The sequence below is a fragment of the Homarus americanus genome, unplaced genomic scaffold, assembly GCF_018991925.1.
Source record: "Homarus americanus isolate GMGI-L3 unplaced genomic scaffold, GMGI_Hamer_2.0 scaffold52806, whole genome shotgun sequence".
Classification (NCBI taxonomy): domain Eukaryota; kingdom Metazoa; phylum Arthropoda; class Malacostraca; order Decapoda; family Nephropidae; genus Homarus; species Homarus americanus.
In genome coordinates this window covers 4,809,106-4,826,643 of record NW_024720773.1, presented here as the reverse complement: position 1 = coordinate 4,826,643, position 17,538 = coordinate 4,809,106, and the positions used below count along the sequence as shown (strand labels likewise).

Sequence of the window (17,538 nt, the reverse complement as noted above, 5' to 3'; positions counted from 1 at the left end):
GGTACTACTGCCTGGGAAGATATTGGAAGCATAATATGTTGTCTAATGGTAGACCCTGCTGCCATATGGCATTACGAAAATTGTGACCAAGTCCCAGGTTGCTGATCTCACTTTCTGCCTCATTTACACACAATTGCAGGGTCTCAATTGTTTCTCTTACTATTGACAACACAACATACTTACTGCATATAATTTCTCATGATATTTATTTATTTTATTTTTTATTTATTTAATATTATTATATTCTCCCCCCAGGCCTTAATCTGGGTCTTTGACCTGTGCCTGGATGGGCTAATCCCTGTAAAAAAAAAAACTATAGGCCTCTAGTCCATTAAATAATTTCTGACAGGTACTCTACTCAACTCTTGTTCCTGGCTCACAAGTACTGTACTGTAGAGGTCATGATATTATACATACTGTACAGAGTGTATGTTATCTGTTCATATGAGCCCCAATTCTAATAGGCCAAAACCTCACCAGTTATTAGGATCAGGACCCAATCATATTGGTTGCCAAGCCTGATGGATGCTAATCTTAATGGGTAAGTTAGGTTAGGTTAGCTTGTTATACATGTCACCTACAACTATGCATATGGATATTTTACATAACATTTTGCGTATTATATAAAAATGAGCAGAACTCACTGTATAGTATACCTTTGACTAGTGTTTTTTTGTGTCCTCTTTTAGTGATTTAAGAAGAGATGGGTACTGTATTTATTTTCTTTAATATTTCAGATGGAAAATTGAAGTACCTCTATTCTCGTATGAACTTCGTAGACCTTGGTGGCTCTGAGCGATTGATGCAGCTTGGATATAGTGGTTTTGGCCTCCCAAATGAAGAATCATTTTTCCTAAACTCTGACTTGAAAGCATTGGGCAATGTTATTCATTGCTTAGCAGATCAATCGTATGTTGGTCCCATTCCTTACAGGGAGTCAAGACTTACTCATATCTTGAAGGTAAGTTTGTCATTACTTGTTCATGTGTAGTACTGTATTCTGAACCTTCACCCTTTCTTTTAAATGGCTTTTTCATATACTTGTGTTGCTCTTGATTCTGGCCATGTTGCACCACGTGGAAAAGACTTGCAACAATTGAAAACAAATCGTATGTGTTTTTTTCAGTGATTCAGTATGCTGTAGATAAATAATGCAGGTAAACAAGTACAGATACTCCTCACTTACGACCTACTCGATTTACGACAACCTGGACATACGACCGCCATAGTCATATAAAATATTTTTCAAATTACTGTACGTATTTTCTAGTACCGAAACGTTTCTGTCCCGTACGACAGCGTGGGCTGGGCCGCCTCATGGTGTACAGCATCCACACTGTAGCCCGCTAAGTTGGTGTTTGGCCGTCGTTGTTGTTAGTGATCGCGCTGTGTACTGACAAAATTTTTGTTTCTAATTCCCTTTAAAATGGCTGACAAGCGTAAAAGTGAGAGTTCTCGTGGTGCTGATAAGAAAAGGAGACAGTCAATTACTTTTGAGATGAAAATGAAAATAATAATGCAATATGAAAATGGAAAAACGGTAGCAACCATTTCACGCAACCTTGAAGGACAAGGCAAAGGCATTTGCTACTAGTAATAAGGGGATGCAAATGTTTGAAGAAATGGATCAAAATGTTGAGCGTTTTGCAAAAGTTGACAGACAGATCCAAGATGCACTTGCTTGCTACAGGGAGATTTACAATGAAAAGAAAAGGCAAACTGTGCAGTCTAAATTGGACATATATTTTAAGAAGTCCCCCACTGCTGTCTCCTCACACCCCACCAGTGCTGCCTCTTCACTCCCTAAAGATGATCCAATACCTTCAACAAGCAAGTATCCCCTGTATGTTAGCCTGTCTGAAGGGCGAAATTGATGACCCACCCAGCCCTGTCTCCTCCTTTGCTTCATCCAATTAATGTAGTCTCCATGTTTAATTAAAAAATTATTGGGGCCCCGTGTGTATTCAGCTGACTACATTAAAGGTAAGGGCACAGTAGCACTGTATCCGTTCTTCATTATTGATTACTTTTACTGTACTGTATTTCATTTTAGAATTTCTATGTATTATTTTTGCATTTTCGACTTACGACCAATTCGACTTACGACCTGGTCGTCGGTCCGGAACCCCGTCGTAAGTCGAGGAGAGACTGTATATACACAGGCAGTGCAGGTACAACACTGTATAGTTCAACATGGAAGTATGTGGTACACTGAAAGTGGAGGGAATACAGCCTGTCCCACTCTCACTTGTTGGTGGGTCACTGTCCTGACCATCCCCACCATCACACAAAGTCATGTGTGGAACTCACTGAGCAAGTGTGATTTTTTTACATTGTGCAGCAGTGAATGAGGTGATAGTTCTTTATTATTATTATATATTTTTGACCCCCGATCCTGATATGGGTCAGTGACCTGTGCCCGGGTAGGCTAATTCCTGTTAAAAAAGCAAGAAAAGCATTAACAACAACTTGATTTTTATGACTTTCGGTTCCGGCCGGAACTGGAACTTTGTACAGTGGTCCCTCGGTTAACGAACGGTTTGATTAACGAAATTTCGGTTAACGAATTACCTCCCATATGGATCTTCAATTCAGTTAACGAACAAAACTTTGATTTACGAAATCCTTACGAACAACACATTTTGTTGTGAGCATCAGCTGATGGGCTAATCTGCCAATTCAGTAATCTGTTCTATGTTTACATTCGTTTCCAGTGATTAAATATCAAGAAAGTTGTGCTCTTTAATTTTTTTTGCATTTTTTATATTAAAATTATTAATCATTTTAAAATTTAATTAACATATTGATAATATATGCAGTACAGGGAACTAGTTTTTTGTGCTCCCATCAGCCGCTTGACTCACCCACCAGGCGTCAGTTTGGCTTTGTTGACAGTGGAGTGAACATCTATTATATTGGTGTCTTGAATATTTTTGCATTTTTACATTGAACTTATTGGTCATTCTGAAATTTAGTTAACATATTGATAATATATAGCGCAATGCAGTGTTGATTTAAGTAAAATAATCTTGAATTACACCTAGTGAACTTAAAATTTTATTGGTGAAATGACTGCATCAAGCATGGGACCCCTGAAAGGTGACTTCTCCTCCATCCCCATTTCCTTCTCTTCTCCCTTCTCCTCCACCCCCACTTCTAATTCCTATCATCATCATCAACCAGGAACCTTCTACATACACACCTCAAAGTAAGTGTACTTTACTGCCTTTTTTTTTTACTTCAGTTAACAAAATTTTTGGTTAACGAACGACTCTGTGGAGCGAATTGTGTTCGTTAACCGAGGGACTACTGTATAGTGGTACTGGTTACTACTTCATAAATTAAAATATAATTCACTGTTAATGCATCTTATTTCTTATGGGTAATACTGTACAGTATAAAAAAGTTCTGAATGATTAATAAATATTGATGCAGTGATATCCCCATTAGCCGGAACAGTTGGTGCAAAACACTTTCGGGGCTGAGAGATTTCCAGATAACGAGACGACTTTTTCAAACCCGGAAAAATTCCTTATCCCAGGAATCTTTTCTGATTTCTGGGAAATGTTTCCGGGTGTCTAAACTAGACATTTTGCACAGACAGACACTAGCCCACATCCCCAGTACATTTCTGGGTGTTAGGGAATGTTTTCCAAGAGTCCAAACTACTGGAGTCTGTCAAAGCAGTTCTAATTAAGTTAGAAACTCCATTTTTTACTAAAATAATCCAGAATAGTTTGTCTAAAAGTCTGGCTAAATAATTATATTTAAAAAATAAAAATCTATATGATGTGGCCGTGAATGAAGCTGTGACCACAATTGTGGGGAACAAACCCAGGTCATGTGTGGTGGCAGGTATAGAGAGCCCATTGTCATAGAGGGGGATAGTGCCAACTCTTAGCTATGTTTGGGAACAAATTACTGTATTGTATTTAAAATGAACGCCAAAAGTAATTGCCAGGCCGAGTGTGGACATTTCCATCCATTCCCCATCTGTGAGCTACAATACAGTAGTATATGTTATGTTATGATTATTTTTCAACTCATAGTTTCTGGTAGATACATACAGTGATCCCTCTTTTAATGATCGTCCCGGTTAACGAAATTCGGTTAACGAATTACCTTTCATAAGATTCTTCACTTCGGTTAACAAAAAAATTTCGGTTAACGAATTCCTTACGAATTTTTCCCAACATGTTTTCACCTGCTCACCAGCTGTAGTATTAGTCCGCCAATACAGTAATTGGTCTTAGGGCTTAAATTCGTTACCATTTGAGTAAATATCAAGAAGGTTGCACTATTCAATAATTTTTCAAGTCTTATATTAAAGTTTTTAGTCATTTTAACAATTATTTAACATAATTGAAGTACAGGGAACTAGTTTTTAGCACGCCAAACAGCCACTCAACACACCCAAAATGGCGTCAGTGTGTGTCCTTGCTCAGTGGAGGAAGCTTCTTGCTTGAGACTCTCGTGAACATAAACTATTTTTACATTTTCACAGTACAATTATTGGTCATTCTGAAGTTTATTTTACATATTGACAATATATAATGCAGTGCAGTGTTGATTTAAAGAAAACAATCTTGAATTACACCAAGTGAACTAAAATTTTATGGGTGAAATGGCGGCATGGGGTGACTTCTCTTCCACCCCAGTGCCTTCTCTTCTCCCTTCTCCTCCACCCCCATTCTAATTCTCATCATCATCATCATCAACCAGGAGCCTTCTACATGCACACCTCAAAGTAAGTGTACTTTATTGCATTTATTTTTAGTTTGTATGTAATTTTCGGTGAGCTGGAACCAATTACCCAAAATCCCATTGAAACAATGGTTTCGGTTAACAAAATTTTCGGTTAACGAGCGACCTTCTGGAACGAATTGTGTTCGTTAACCGAGGAGCCACTGTATATGTTATTTTCTTTGTTTTCTTTACTCAGTTACATAGGCACTCACTTTTACATACAGAAAGTGCAAAAAGAAATAAAAGAAATAATGTATTTATCATAAGGTATAAAGTTTTATGTATCTACGAGTTTACATCGGGAAGGTGTGGGGTGAGTGTGTGGAGAAGTCTGAGGGTCTGTGGTGGAGCACTGTTGCTAAGAACGCTGCTGCATTACTAAAGCAGGTGACAGCAACACACTTTGAGCACTAACTTGTATAATTTTGGCACTTATTATGCTTTCATTATTACTGTATTATGTGCTTTTGTTATTGGTATTCATATGCTACTTTTATGGGTGAATCTAGTGATTTGAACAGTCTTCATAGGCAGTTACAGAGGGTTTACTGTACATTGTAGGTCTGGTACTCCAAATCCTGGGGAAAAAAAATGATCAAGCAACCCACATGTTACTGTGTCAAACAATGTGGTGTCCACTTAACATGAACTTGCAGCTTAAACTCTTTTATAAGCTGACTTCTGAACTGATCTAACATTTGGAATTTAATTAAGTCTGCTCAAGCTAATTTGAATTTAACCCTCACCTAAAATACTCCATAAGAGTGAATCCTATCCATCTTTGAACTTTAAAGTCTGATATTTTTCAATCCCAAACTTACCAGAATCTGACATTAGATTGGACCTGATCAGGTTTCATTTGGATTAGAATTGATTTATCTCACCTCTAGATGTGAAGTGCATGAGTTACTGCATTCAAAGAGCTTCAGCCCCTGAAGGAAATTTCCACTAGACCTGAGTCAACCACTGGTACAGGTGGGATCCTTGTAGTAGGTGTTCTGTGCAGTAGCGTGTCATCTGGGCAGTGTATCCTGTTATTAAACAATGGACCCCTTGTCTGTTTTCTTTTCTTTTTATAATTTTTGCCACTTATCAGTTTACTAGCCGTTTGGGCGCTCTATCCAGTGTTAGTACAGGAGGAAACTGGGGATCCGGAAACCTGTGGTGTTTGGTAGTGAGGGTCACACTGGCTAACACCCTTCTCACGTGTGTCCGGGCTGAGGCTCGAACCTTGACATATTGGTGAGAGTTACACGCATTACCGCTGTACCACCAACAGCAGGGGGTACAGTACAGATATTTTCAAGTTAACCATAGACTGTACTGTACTGTATATATAAGTGTAGTGTTCTGTGTGAAGTCTTTATACTGTATATAGGTAATTGGTTTTTTTCTGAAATATTGTTGCATTGGTGTTTATTGGTATATTATACCCAGTATTTTAACTTGGTATGTGCATTTATATTACAGACTAATGCAAAAGATCATTAAGGCTGCTGTAGGGGTGTTAGGGACATAATAAAAGTCAAAGACTTTTAAGTATAATTGTGTGTGACTCTGAAAATTCTTTCTTGCTCTGTAGCCACAACTGACAGTTCCAAGGATTAATATTGCTGTCATCATAGTTAATGGTGTACCTGGTGTGTTGTACTTGTCACTTGTTGCTGTCATCATAGTTAATGGTGTACCTGGTGTGTTGTACTTGTCAGTTGTTGCTGTCATCATAGTTAATGGTGTACCTGGTGTGTTGTACCTGTCACTTGTTGCTGTCATCATAGTTAATGGTGTACCTGGTGTGTTGTACTTGTCACTTGTTGCTGTCATCATAGTTAATGGTGTACCTGGTGTGTTGTACTTGTCACTTGTTGCTGTCATCATAGTTAATGGTGTACCTGGTGTGTTGTACTTGTCACTTGTTGCTGTCATCATAGTTAATGGTGTACCTGGTGTGTTGTACTTGTCACTTGTTGCTGTCATCATAGTTAATGGTGTACCTGGTGTGTTGTACTTGTCACTTGTTGCTGTCATCATAGTTAATGGTGTACCTGGTGTGTTGTACTTGTCACTTGTTGCTGTCATCATAGTTAATGGTGTACCTGGTGTGTTGTACTTGTCACTTGTTGCTGTCATCATAGTTAATGGTGTACCTGGTGTGTTGTACTTGTCACTTGTTGCTGTCATCATAGTTAATGGTGTACCTGGTGTGTTGTACTTGTCACTTGTTGCTGTCATCATAGTTAATGGTGTACCTGGTGTGTTGTACTTGTCACTTGTTGCTGTCATCATAGTTAATGGTGTACCTGGTGTGTTGTACTTGTCACTTGTTGCTGTCATCATAGTTCATGGTGTACCTGGTGTGTTGTACTTGTCACTTGTTGCTGTCATCATAGTTAATGGTGTACCTGGTGTGTTGTACTTGTCACTTGTTGCTGTCATCATAGTTAATGGTGTACCTGGTGTGTTGTACTTGTCACTTGTTGCTGTCATCATAGTTAATGGTGTACCTGGTGTGTTGTACTTGTCAGTTGTTGCTGTCATCATAGTTAATGGTGTACCTGGTGTGTTGTACTTGTCACTTGTTGCTGTCATCATAGTTAATGGTGTACCTGGTGTGTTGTACTTGTCACTTGTTGCTGTCATCATAGTTAATGGTGTACCTGGTGTGTTGTACTTGTCACTTGTTGCTGTCATCATAGTTAATGGTGTACCTGGTGTGTTGTACTTGTCACTTGTTGCTGTCATCATAGTTAATGGTGTACCTGGTGTGTTGTACTTGTCACTTGTTGCTGTCATCATAGTTAATGGTGTACCTGGTGTGTTGTACTTGTCACTTGTTGCTGTCATCATAGTTAATGGTGTACCTGGTGTGTTGTACTTGTCACTTGTTGCTGTCATCATAGTTAATGGTGTACCTGGTGTGTTGTACTTGTCACTTGTTGCTGTCATCATAGTTAATGGTGTACCTGGTGTGTTGTACTTGTCACTTGTTGCTGTCATCATAGTTAATGGTGTACCTGGTGTGTTGTACTTGTCACTTGTTGCTGTCATCATAGTTAATGGTGTACCTGGTGTGTTGTACTTGTCACTTGTTGCTGTCATCATAGTTAATGGTGTACCTGGTGTGTTGTACTTGTCACTTGTTGCTGTCATCATAGTTAATGGTGTACCTGGTGTGTTGTACTTGTCACTTGTTGCTGTCATCATAGTTAATGGTGTACCTGGTGTGTTGTACTTGTCATCATAATAAGGCTTTCCACATGTGTCCTTGGCTGGTTTTTTCCTCGGGCTACTTTCACTCTTGTGACCTAAATGTTATTTCATATTGCATGCATTAATAACTGCTTTGTTCATGTGGTAACTATTTGCCAAAATATAAAGAACTTCAATTATAGGTTTTGGCAGACATGTTCAGTCCTTGACAAACTAAGTTAATGTTTTTATTGACTAAAATGTTTGGGGAGCATAATCATAAAAAAATATGACCTATTTTGCAGGATGCTTTTGGGGGCAACAGTTTAAGTTTGATGTTGTGTTGTGTATCTCCATCTCCTGAAAATTTTGATGCCACCTTCAACACACTTAAATATGGAGGTTTAGCCCGCTACATTCTGAACTGTCCTGCAGTCAACATGGCTATACAGAACAGTGCTCGAGGGTCTACTACCACAACAACTCCCTGTTCTGCACAAACAACTCTTAGGGTAATTATTTTAATGTACCTGTACTGTATTCACTCTCTCGTTATTAAAGATGAAACAATGTGCTATGGTTTATTGTGACTAATATATTCTCTTAAAGTAATAAGTGTTTACTTCACAGCATCAGTCAGGAAGCAGACAGTCTACATTAACTGGTATGCAGAGTAGTGTCCAGCAGTCACTAGGAACCATTCAGCAGTCAACAGGGACAAATGATACATCTGTTATAGGCTTAGAAGATGCAGGATCACTTGATACTGAGGACTTATTCAAGTAAGCTTATATCATACCATCTTCATGTATGGTTTTGTTTATTTGTGGAGACCTGCTAGTTACTTAAAAGACAGTCTGCATTAAATGGTGTTTCAATTAAGGAGGAAAGATAAAACAGAGTCTGAACAGGGGAAAAGAATTGGGTAGGAAAATAGAAGAGTGAATATAGCTGGATATCTCACATAAAAATTTACTACATGAGCACAGGGAATCGTTATGGATTGTTAGTGGTCCTTACAAGCTCTGGTGAAGATACAGCATTAGGGAGGCAATGATACACTGTAGAAGAGTGGCAAGACAACATCACCAGTAGTAAACTTGTCCCTTCTACCATTATCACACCAGCAAGACAACATCACCAGTAGTAAACTTGTCCCTTCTACCATTATCACACCAGCAAGACAACATCACCAGTAGTAAACTTGTCCCTTCTACCATTATCACACCAGCAAGACAACATCACCAGTAGTAAACTTGTCCCTTCTACCATTATCACACCAGCAAGACAACATCACCAGTAGTAAACTTGTCCCTTCTACCATTATCACACCAGCAAGACAACATCACCAGTAGTAAACTTGTCCCTTCTACCATTATCACACCAGCAAGACAACATCACCAGTAGTAAACTTGTCCCTTCTACCATTATCACACCAGCAAGACAACATCACCAGTAGTAAACTTGTCCCTTCTACCATTATCACACCAGCAAGACAACATCACCAGTAGTAAACTTGTCCCTTCTACCATTATCACACCAGCAAGACAACATCACCAGTAGTAAACTTGTCCCTTCTACCATTATCACACCAGCAAGACAACATCACCAGTAGTAAACTTGTCCCTTCTACCATTATCACACCAGCAAGACAACATCACCAGTAGTAAACTTGTCCCTTCTACCATTATCACACCAGCAAGACAACATCACCAGTAGTAAACTTGTCCCTTCTACCATTATCACACCAGCAAGACAACATCACCAGTAGTAAACTTGTCCCTTCTACCATTATCACACCAGCAAGACAACATCACCAGTAGTAAACTTGTCCCTTCTACCATTATCACACCAGCAAGACAACATCACCAGTAGTAAACTTGTCCCTTCTACCATTATCACACCAGCAAGACAACATCACCAGTAGTAAACTTGTCCCTTCTACCATTATCACACCAGCAAGACAACATCACCAGTAGTAAACTTGTCCCTTCTACCATTATCACACCAGCAAGACAACATCACCAGTAGTAAACTTGTCCCTTCTACCATTATCACACCAGCAAGACAACATCACCAGTAGTAAACTTGTCCCTTCTACCATTATCACACCAGCAAGACAACATCACCAGTAGTAAACTTGTCCCTTCTACCATTATCACACCAGCAAGACAACATCACCAGTAGTAAACTTGTCCCTTCTACCATTATCACACCAGCAAGACAACATCACCAGTAGTAAACTTGTCCCTTCTACCATTATCACACCAGCAAGACAACATCACCAGTAGTAAACTTGTCCCTTCTACCATTATCACACCAGCAAGACAACATCACCAGTAGTAAACTTGTCCCTTCTACCATTATCACACCAGCAAGACAACATCACCAGTAGTAAACTTGTCCCTTCTACCATTATCACACCAGCAAGACAACATCACCAGTAGTAAACTTGTCCCTTCTACCATTATCACACCAGCAAGACAACATCACCAGTAGTAAACTTGTCCCTTCTACCATTATCACACCAGCAAGACAACATCACCAGTAGTAAACTTGTCCCTTCTACCATTATCACACCAGCAAGACAACATCACCAGTAGTAAACTTGTCCCTTCTACCATTATCACACCAGCAAGACAACATCACCAGTAGTAAACTTGTCCCTTCTACCATTATCACACCAGCAAGACAACATCACCAGTAGTAAACTTGTCCCTTCTACCATTATCACACCAGCAAGACAACATCACCAGTAGTAAACTTGTCCCTTCTACCATTATCACACCAGCAAGACAACATCACCAGTAGTAAACTTGTCCCTTCTACCATTATCACACCAGCAAGACAACATCACCAGTAGTAAACTTGTCCCTTCTACCATTATCACACCAGCAAGACAACATCACCAGTTGTAAACTTGTCCCTTCTACCATTATCACACCAGCAAGACAACATCACCAGTAGTAAACTTGTCCCTTCTACCATTATCACACCAGCAAGACAACATCACCAGTAGTAAACTTGTCCCTTCTACCATTATCACACCAGCAAGACAACATCACCAGTAGTAAACTTGTCCCTTCTACCATTATCACACCAGCAAGACAACATCACCAGTAGTAAACTTGTCCCTTCTACCATTATCACACCAGCAAGACAACATCACCAGTGTTCATAATAGTTTCATAATATATTTACCCACACAGTGATAAAGGTGAAAAATAATACAGTAATTCTCATGTTTTGAATGTGTCAGTTATTATTATTGGTTGTTTTATTAATATTATTGATAAGTATTACTCATACATTGCATTTCTACTTTTATCAATGTTAATAATTTAAATCAAATTGTATTAAACAAATTCCATTCAAACACATTAATCTTAATAGTTACAGCCACTGTTAGTTGGCAGATCTGTGAGAGGCATTTTCTCAAACATGTTTTGGGCAAATTTGCCAGTCATACACCAATAGTCAATACTGTATCATGTAATGACACTTGATCTGAAATAAATCTTATCTAATCACACCTGTAATCTTGGAATTAAGGCAAGAGACTTAGCTTTTTTAAGCTTAAAAAAGTAGCCTTATCCCTTCACCACAGGATGCCACTTCTCATATTTCATTTGTCTAGTACACGTCTTGGATGTGTCTTTGGTGATTGAACTGGGTTCATACAAATATATAGAGGGTGATGCCAGTACTGTGGTGTGGTGGTCACTGTTTATGCAGACACTGGCTCAAATTCAACTCCAGTTTTTTCGTTCCCACTCTTTCCTGGAGGAAAATAGCAACCTAAATAGAATGTCACTTTTATTGAGGTGGAAGAAAGGGTGATTTATTAAATAATAATCAACAGATAAATCCTGGCAGACCCTTGGAGAACATCCAAAGAGCTCAAGGGAGCCATAATGAGTTCCCTCTACTGTCTTATGATTTGACCCTTTCTAGAGAGTGTTAAGCCAGAAATGGAAATTTCCAAGTACAGTAAATCAAAAATTCTATGCTGTATGTGAACTTCTGACTTTTTTTAAGTAAAAAGGTTTATTTACTACATTCAATTTTAAATCCAGATCATTCACTTGAAACAACAATACAGCTTCAGTAACTTGTTATTTATTTGTTTGAATATACCTGTTGTGGCCTAATATAGATCTCATTACAAACAAATCCCCCTAAATATTATTTAAGATAGAGATAGATTAGGGTAATTATGAATGTAACGCTGTTATTATTCTGTAGATTTCAGTTTGCTGCATCTCAGTGGCAACTCCTTGTCTCAAGTGCAGAGGACCTACTCTCTGAGATTCTTCGAAGTACTCAAGTGTCTCCGTCTGAGAAGACCCGCATAGAGTCATGGCTGTGCATGAAAGCAGAAGCTGAAGAGTGCATTGGGACAGATCTTGGTCCTTTACGCTTCAATACTGCCACTAATAGAGTCTTAGAAGTCATAGGTTGGTTAACTTCTTTGTTGTATTCACAAGTTATAAATGATGTATAAAGTCCACCCACTGTAAATGTCAGTGGAGTTAATAATAATAGGTACTTCAAAGAAATACATGCATACAAGATTTTTCACACCTCTGAGAGCAGAATGTAAACACAGTTGTTCACCCTTGTAAGTCATCTTCTATACAGTATTTCAGGGTGGCCTGAACCAAAAGCAAACACAGACTGTTTCTTCATTCACTCTTACTGTTGTAGCACTACTTGATGCCTTGCAATCTTATCAGGTACACTGCTGCTTCCTGGGTGTCCATTTTCTTAACTTCCATTGCACCCTTCACCCCACCCTCCCATCTCCTTGAATTTGTATTCCCTTTTTCACTCTTGCCATATACCTCTGAATTTTATGCTTTTTACCATTTTTTTTTATTTCCATTCTCTCAATACATGAATGTTTTGATCTTCCCTTCAAGATTCTCTCAATACCTGAATGTCCACATGTCATTAACAGACCCATGTGAGCTCTGCTCAACTCTGCTATCATTACCACATTCCTATCTTCCTAAAAAGTGTTATTTACAAGTATTCCCTACATCCCATCCTCAATGCATGTATTATTGTACTTGCTTTCCTGTGCACATTGAGTCAATTCCTCACAGTGTCTTAGAAATATTTCAGTACAGTAGTCTAAATCACACAGCATTGCATGACAAAGGCTATTAGGTCTATATAGTCAGAGGTACCAACCCAACAGAAAAATTTGTGTCTATATGTACTTGCTCATTCTGATTTCCATCGGACCCAAGGGTTGCAATATCCTTATTGATGGGTGTACCAGTCATATAAATGTGAGAAAGTGTGTGAACCTCCTATGCATTATGCTTTGGAAGGACACATATACTGAAATACATATTGATTGGGAGGGACACATACACCGAGATACCCCCTCCCCTATAAGTGATGTCATAACCTAGTGGCTAAGTTGACACTCCCAGTTTCTATCAACTCATGACATTGGTCCTGATCATATGTTCTCCATTTTTAGGTATATAATGACTGTCAGCAGTTTATGTTAATTTGTGGACAGTACTGTACTGAGATATTCAGATCTGCAGATAATTAATTAGTGTTATACATTTGACAGAGGAACTCAGTGAACCAGAAGTTAATGGCACTTCAGTGTCATCGCCATCGCATACTGACAGTGATTCATCATCAATGTCGTCACTGGGAGAGGAGTTTTATGATCACCTGGTTGTTCTCAAGGACAAATTTCAAGCTCTTACTGAACAGCTTGTGGAGCATGTGCAAGAGAGGTAAGTTGTTATAAGGTACAGTACTGGCTGGGTTGCTCAACACATATTACAGAGATGTATTATGATGAAAAATTTATGGGTTCTTTTTAGTGTAGAAAAAGCTCAAAATGGTCAGCTTTGATTGATTGACCTGTTGGCAGTTGCTTCTTCATAGCCTATTTAAGCAGATCCTGGGTTAATGCTATTGGTCTTAGGATGATCTTTTGGAATTTCACAAAGCTTTCTGCAGTGAATGTTGGGTAACATAGATGAAATTATATGTTTATTTTTTTATTTTTACAATGTTAGTTGGTTCTAATGGTCTTTGGAAAGCCTGTCAGATGTGGTGTTTAAGATGAGGGTAATTCATGTTCTGAAGAGAGGTATTTTTATGACTAGAAAGAAGTGATGAGTTTTCATGCCCCAAGTTTGTGTCTGGCTGGCCCTCCAGTGAGACATTGGTTGGTCCTCAGTCGAGATCACACAGCTTTCTTAGGAGCTGATACAGGCAGTGTGCGTGTGTAAGTATTGGTAGTGTGAGTGTGTAATTATTGGCAATGTGTGTAAGTATTAGTCGTGTGAGTTGGTAAATATTGGCAGTGTGAGTGTGTAAATATTGATAGTATGATTAGTACAAGTGATAGTGAACAATAAATAAATATTAATATACAATACAGTGAATCCTCAAATATCCGGACCCGGTAAATCCGGATTTTGCAAGATTCGGACAAAATTTTTTGGGTTCTGGGCTAAGAAGCCTCCCAAAGAAGCATTCCCAAAACAGAGCAAAGAATATTTTAGGCCTGTAGGCACTGGTCGGGCACGCTGGATACAGGTGTCTGAGGAGGTGGGAAGCATCAACAGTTGTCAGTTGTTGTTTGTGGGAATATTATTTAATTCACTCTAGTAATGATACAATGTTTCTTATTATGTTATAATAGAAAAATGCATAGTTTATTTATTTTTTTATTTATCACTATGCCTGTCACCGTTTTCAAATTAATTTAAAATATATGTATTTCTCCCATACCTATTTCAATCATACGCCTGGCAACGGATGCAAGTAAGGGGAATGAGTAACTGCATCTGCTAGTTAGTGCTTCGGCTGCTGTAACTCATCGCTCCCTGCCATATTTCACTGGATATACTGTTATTACATTTACTGACATATGCATAGTACTTAATAGTGATCAATCATGGCATCTAAAGCAAGTGGTGGTGGTGTGAAGAGAAAGCATGTATACATTTATCTGTTGTGCAGAAACTTGAGTTAATAAAGAAGTTAGAGTCTGGTGTGTCCGTGGCTCGTGTCTCTGGTGAATACGACATCCCTGCTCCTCTGACTCATAATAATAAGTCGTTCTCAGTCCCCACTATATAATCACAGTAACATAAACTCATCTATCCACTGCATAGGGCAAGTGAGACTACATTACTGTATTTTTAGTGTTTTTTATATCAGTTATAGTTTTTATACACTTTGTACATTCGCCGGAAGATTCGGACAATCAGCTTTTTATGACAGGTGGTCCCCCCTTTTAGTCCAGATCTTCGAGGGTTCACTGTATTGTATATTAATATTTATTGTTTACAGTGTTTATTTAACTCATAAATAGTATGTAATATTTTTCAGGTTTAAGTTTCCAAAAAATATTTCAAATTTTAAGAATTAGATGTCCAGCCATGAGATGAATGATTGCCTGTCTAACTGCTCTTATTTTCCAAGTTATAACAATATTGTCTCAGAGTTTAGTTATAAGTTTCATCAGTCCATCCATCAAGCAGTGTGTCTGTATATTGGTTATGGTTCTGCTTCCTGATCATAAGACAACAATCAACATCCACGTTCATTGTGTTTATTAGTTCCTTGTTTAGTGATCTCTCGTTATGGGAGTCACAGTAAGGAGTTTGTTTTTGTATGAACCTAAGTTTGAGTGTATGACAGGAACAACGATAACAAAATTTACATTACCCCAGAGTTACACCACTTACATTACCCCAGAGTTACACCACTTACATTACCCCCAGAGATACACCACTTACATTACTCCCAGAGATACACCACTTACATTACCCCAGAGTTACACCACTTACATTACCCCAGAGTTACACCACTTACATTACCCCCAGAGATACACCACTTACATTACCCCCAGAGATACACCACTTACATTACCCCAGAGTTACACCACTTACATTACCCTAGAGTTACACCACTTACATTTCCCCCAGAGATACACCACTTACATTACTCCCAGAGATACGCCACTTACATGAACTTATTACCCAGAGTTACACCCACATTACTCCCAGAGATACCTTACATTGCAGAGATGCACCACTTACATTGCCCCAGAGATGCACCATGCCATTACCCCAGGTTACACCATACGTACTCTGAGGTTACACTGCCTTACATTACCCCAGAGATACACCACTTACACATTACCCCAGAAATCACCACTTACACATTGCCCCAGGTTACACCACTTACACATTACCCCCAGAGTTACACTTACCACATTACCCCCAGAGATACACCACCCATTGCCCAGAGTTACACCATACATTACCCCAGAGATACTACACCCACATTTTGAGTTACACCACTTACATTGCTCCCAGAGATACCACTTACATTACCCCAGGGCCTGCCCATTTGAGATACACCACTTACATTACAGAGTTACCACTTACATTACCCCAGGTTACACCGCACATTGTTACCCCAGAGATGCACCACTTACATTACTCCCAGAATACACCACTTACATTACCCCAAGGGTTACACCGCACATTACTCCCAGAATGCACACCACTTACGTTACCCCCAGAGATACCTGCCCATTACCCCAGGTTACACCACCCATTACCCCAGAGTTACACCACCCACATTACCCCAGGTTACACCACTTATATTACCCCAGGTTACACCACCCACATTACTCCCCGAGATGCACACCACCCATTACCCCAGAGGTTACTACACCCGTGCTCCCAGAGATACACCGCCCATTGCCCCCAGAGATACCACCGCACATTGCCCCAGGTTTACCACCACCCATTGCCCAGAGTTACACCACTTACATTACCCCAGAGTTACACCACTTACATTACCCCCAGAGTTACACCACTTACATTACCCCAGAGTTACACCACTTACATTACCCCAGAGTTACACCACTTACATTACCCCAGAGTTACACCACTTACATTTCCCCCAGAGATACACCACTTACATTACCCCCAGAGATACACCACTTACATTACCCCAGAGTTACACCACTTACATTACCCCCAGAGTTACACCACTTACATTACCCCAGAGTTACACCACTTACATTACCCCCAGAGTTACACCACTTACATTACCCCAGAGTTACACCACTTACATTACCCCAGAGTTACACCACTTACATTACCCCAGAGTTACACCACTTACATTTCCCCCAGAGATACATATATACTGTATGTATACATACATACACATGCACACATTTAATTTACTAAGTCACAATATTTTAAAAGCAAATTACCCGACAAGTTAAAAATGTTATTAGCACATGATTATTACTGACGTCATCATGTATTAAAAACCTTCAAAATCCACATCATCAACATCTGACATCATAAGTTCTTCAAGTACATCCTGAGATACATTTATGGCTGCTTCATCATAAGGATCAAATTCCAAATCAGATGACGTGGCTTCGGCTTCTGTTTCATCCTCGTCCTCCCACAACATGTCATCCTCCATGCCATCCATTGAATTAGATATTCCGCACTTTTTAAAAGACTTGATAACTGTCTCCACATTAATATCATTCCATGCCTTGATAACAAAATCACATAGTACATC

At 39.1% G+C, this 17,538-nt stretch overlaps 1 protein-coding gene across 1 annotated transcript in view; it reads left to right on the top strand.

Annotated features, from left to right (window-relative positions):
• LOC121860911 (kinesin-like protein KIF7) overlaps positions 1-17,538 on the top strand; it is a 72,619-nt gene that overhangs the window by 18,765 nt on the left and 36,316 nt on the right. The window contains exons 6-10 of the mRNA XM_042358286.1: positions 738-961; positions 8,241-8,447; positions 8,566-8,717; positions 12,181-12,392; positions 13,529-13,700. Coding sequence (XP_042214220.1) covers positions 738-961; positions 8,241-8,447; positions 8,566-8,717; positions 12,181-12,392; positions 13,529-13,700 — 967 coding nt within the window. The remainder of the gene's footprint in view (positions 1-737; positions 962-8,240; positions 8,448-8,565; positions 8,718-12,180; positions 12,393-13,528; positions 13,701-17,538) is intronic.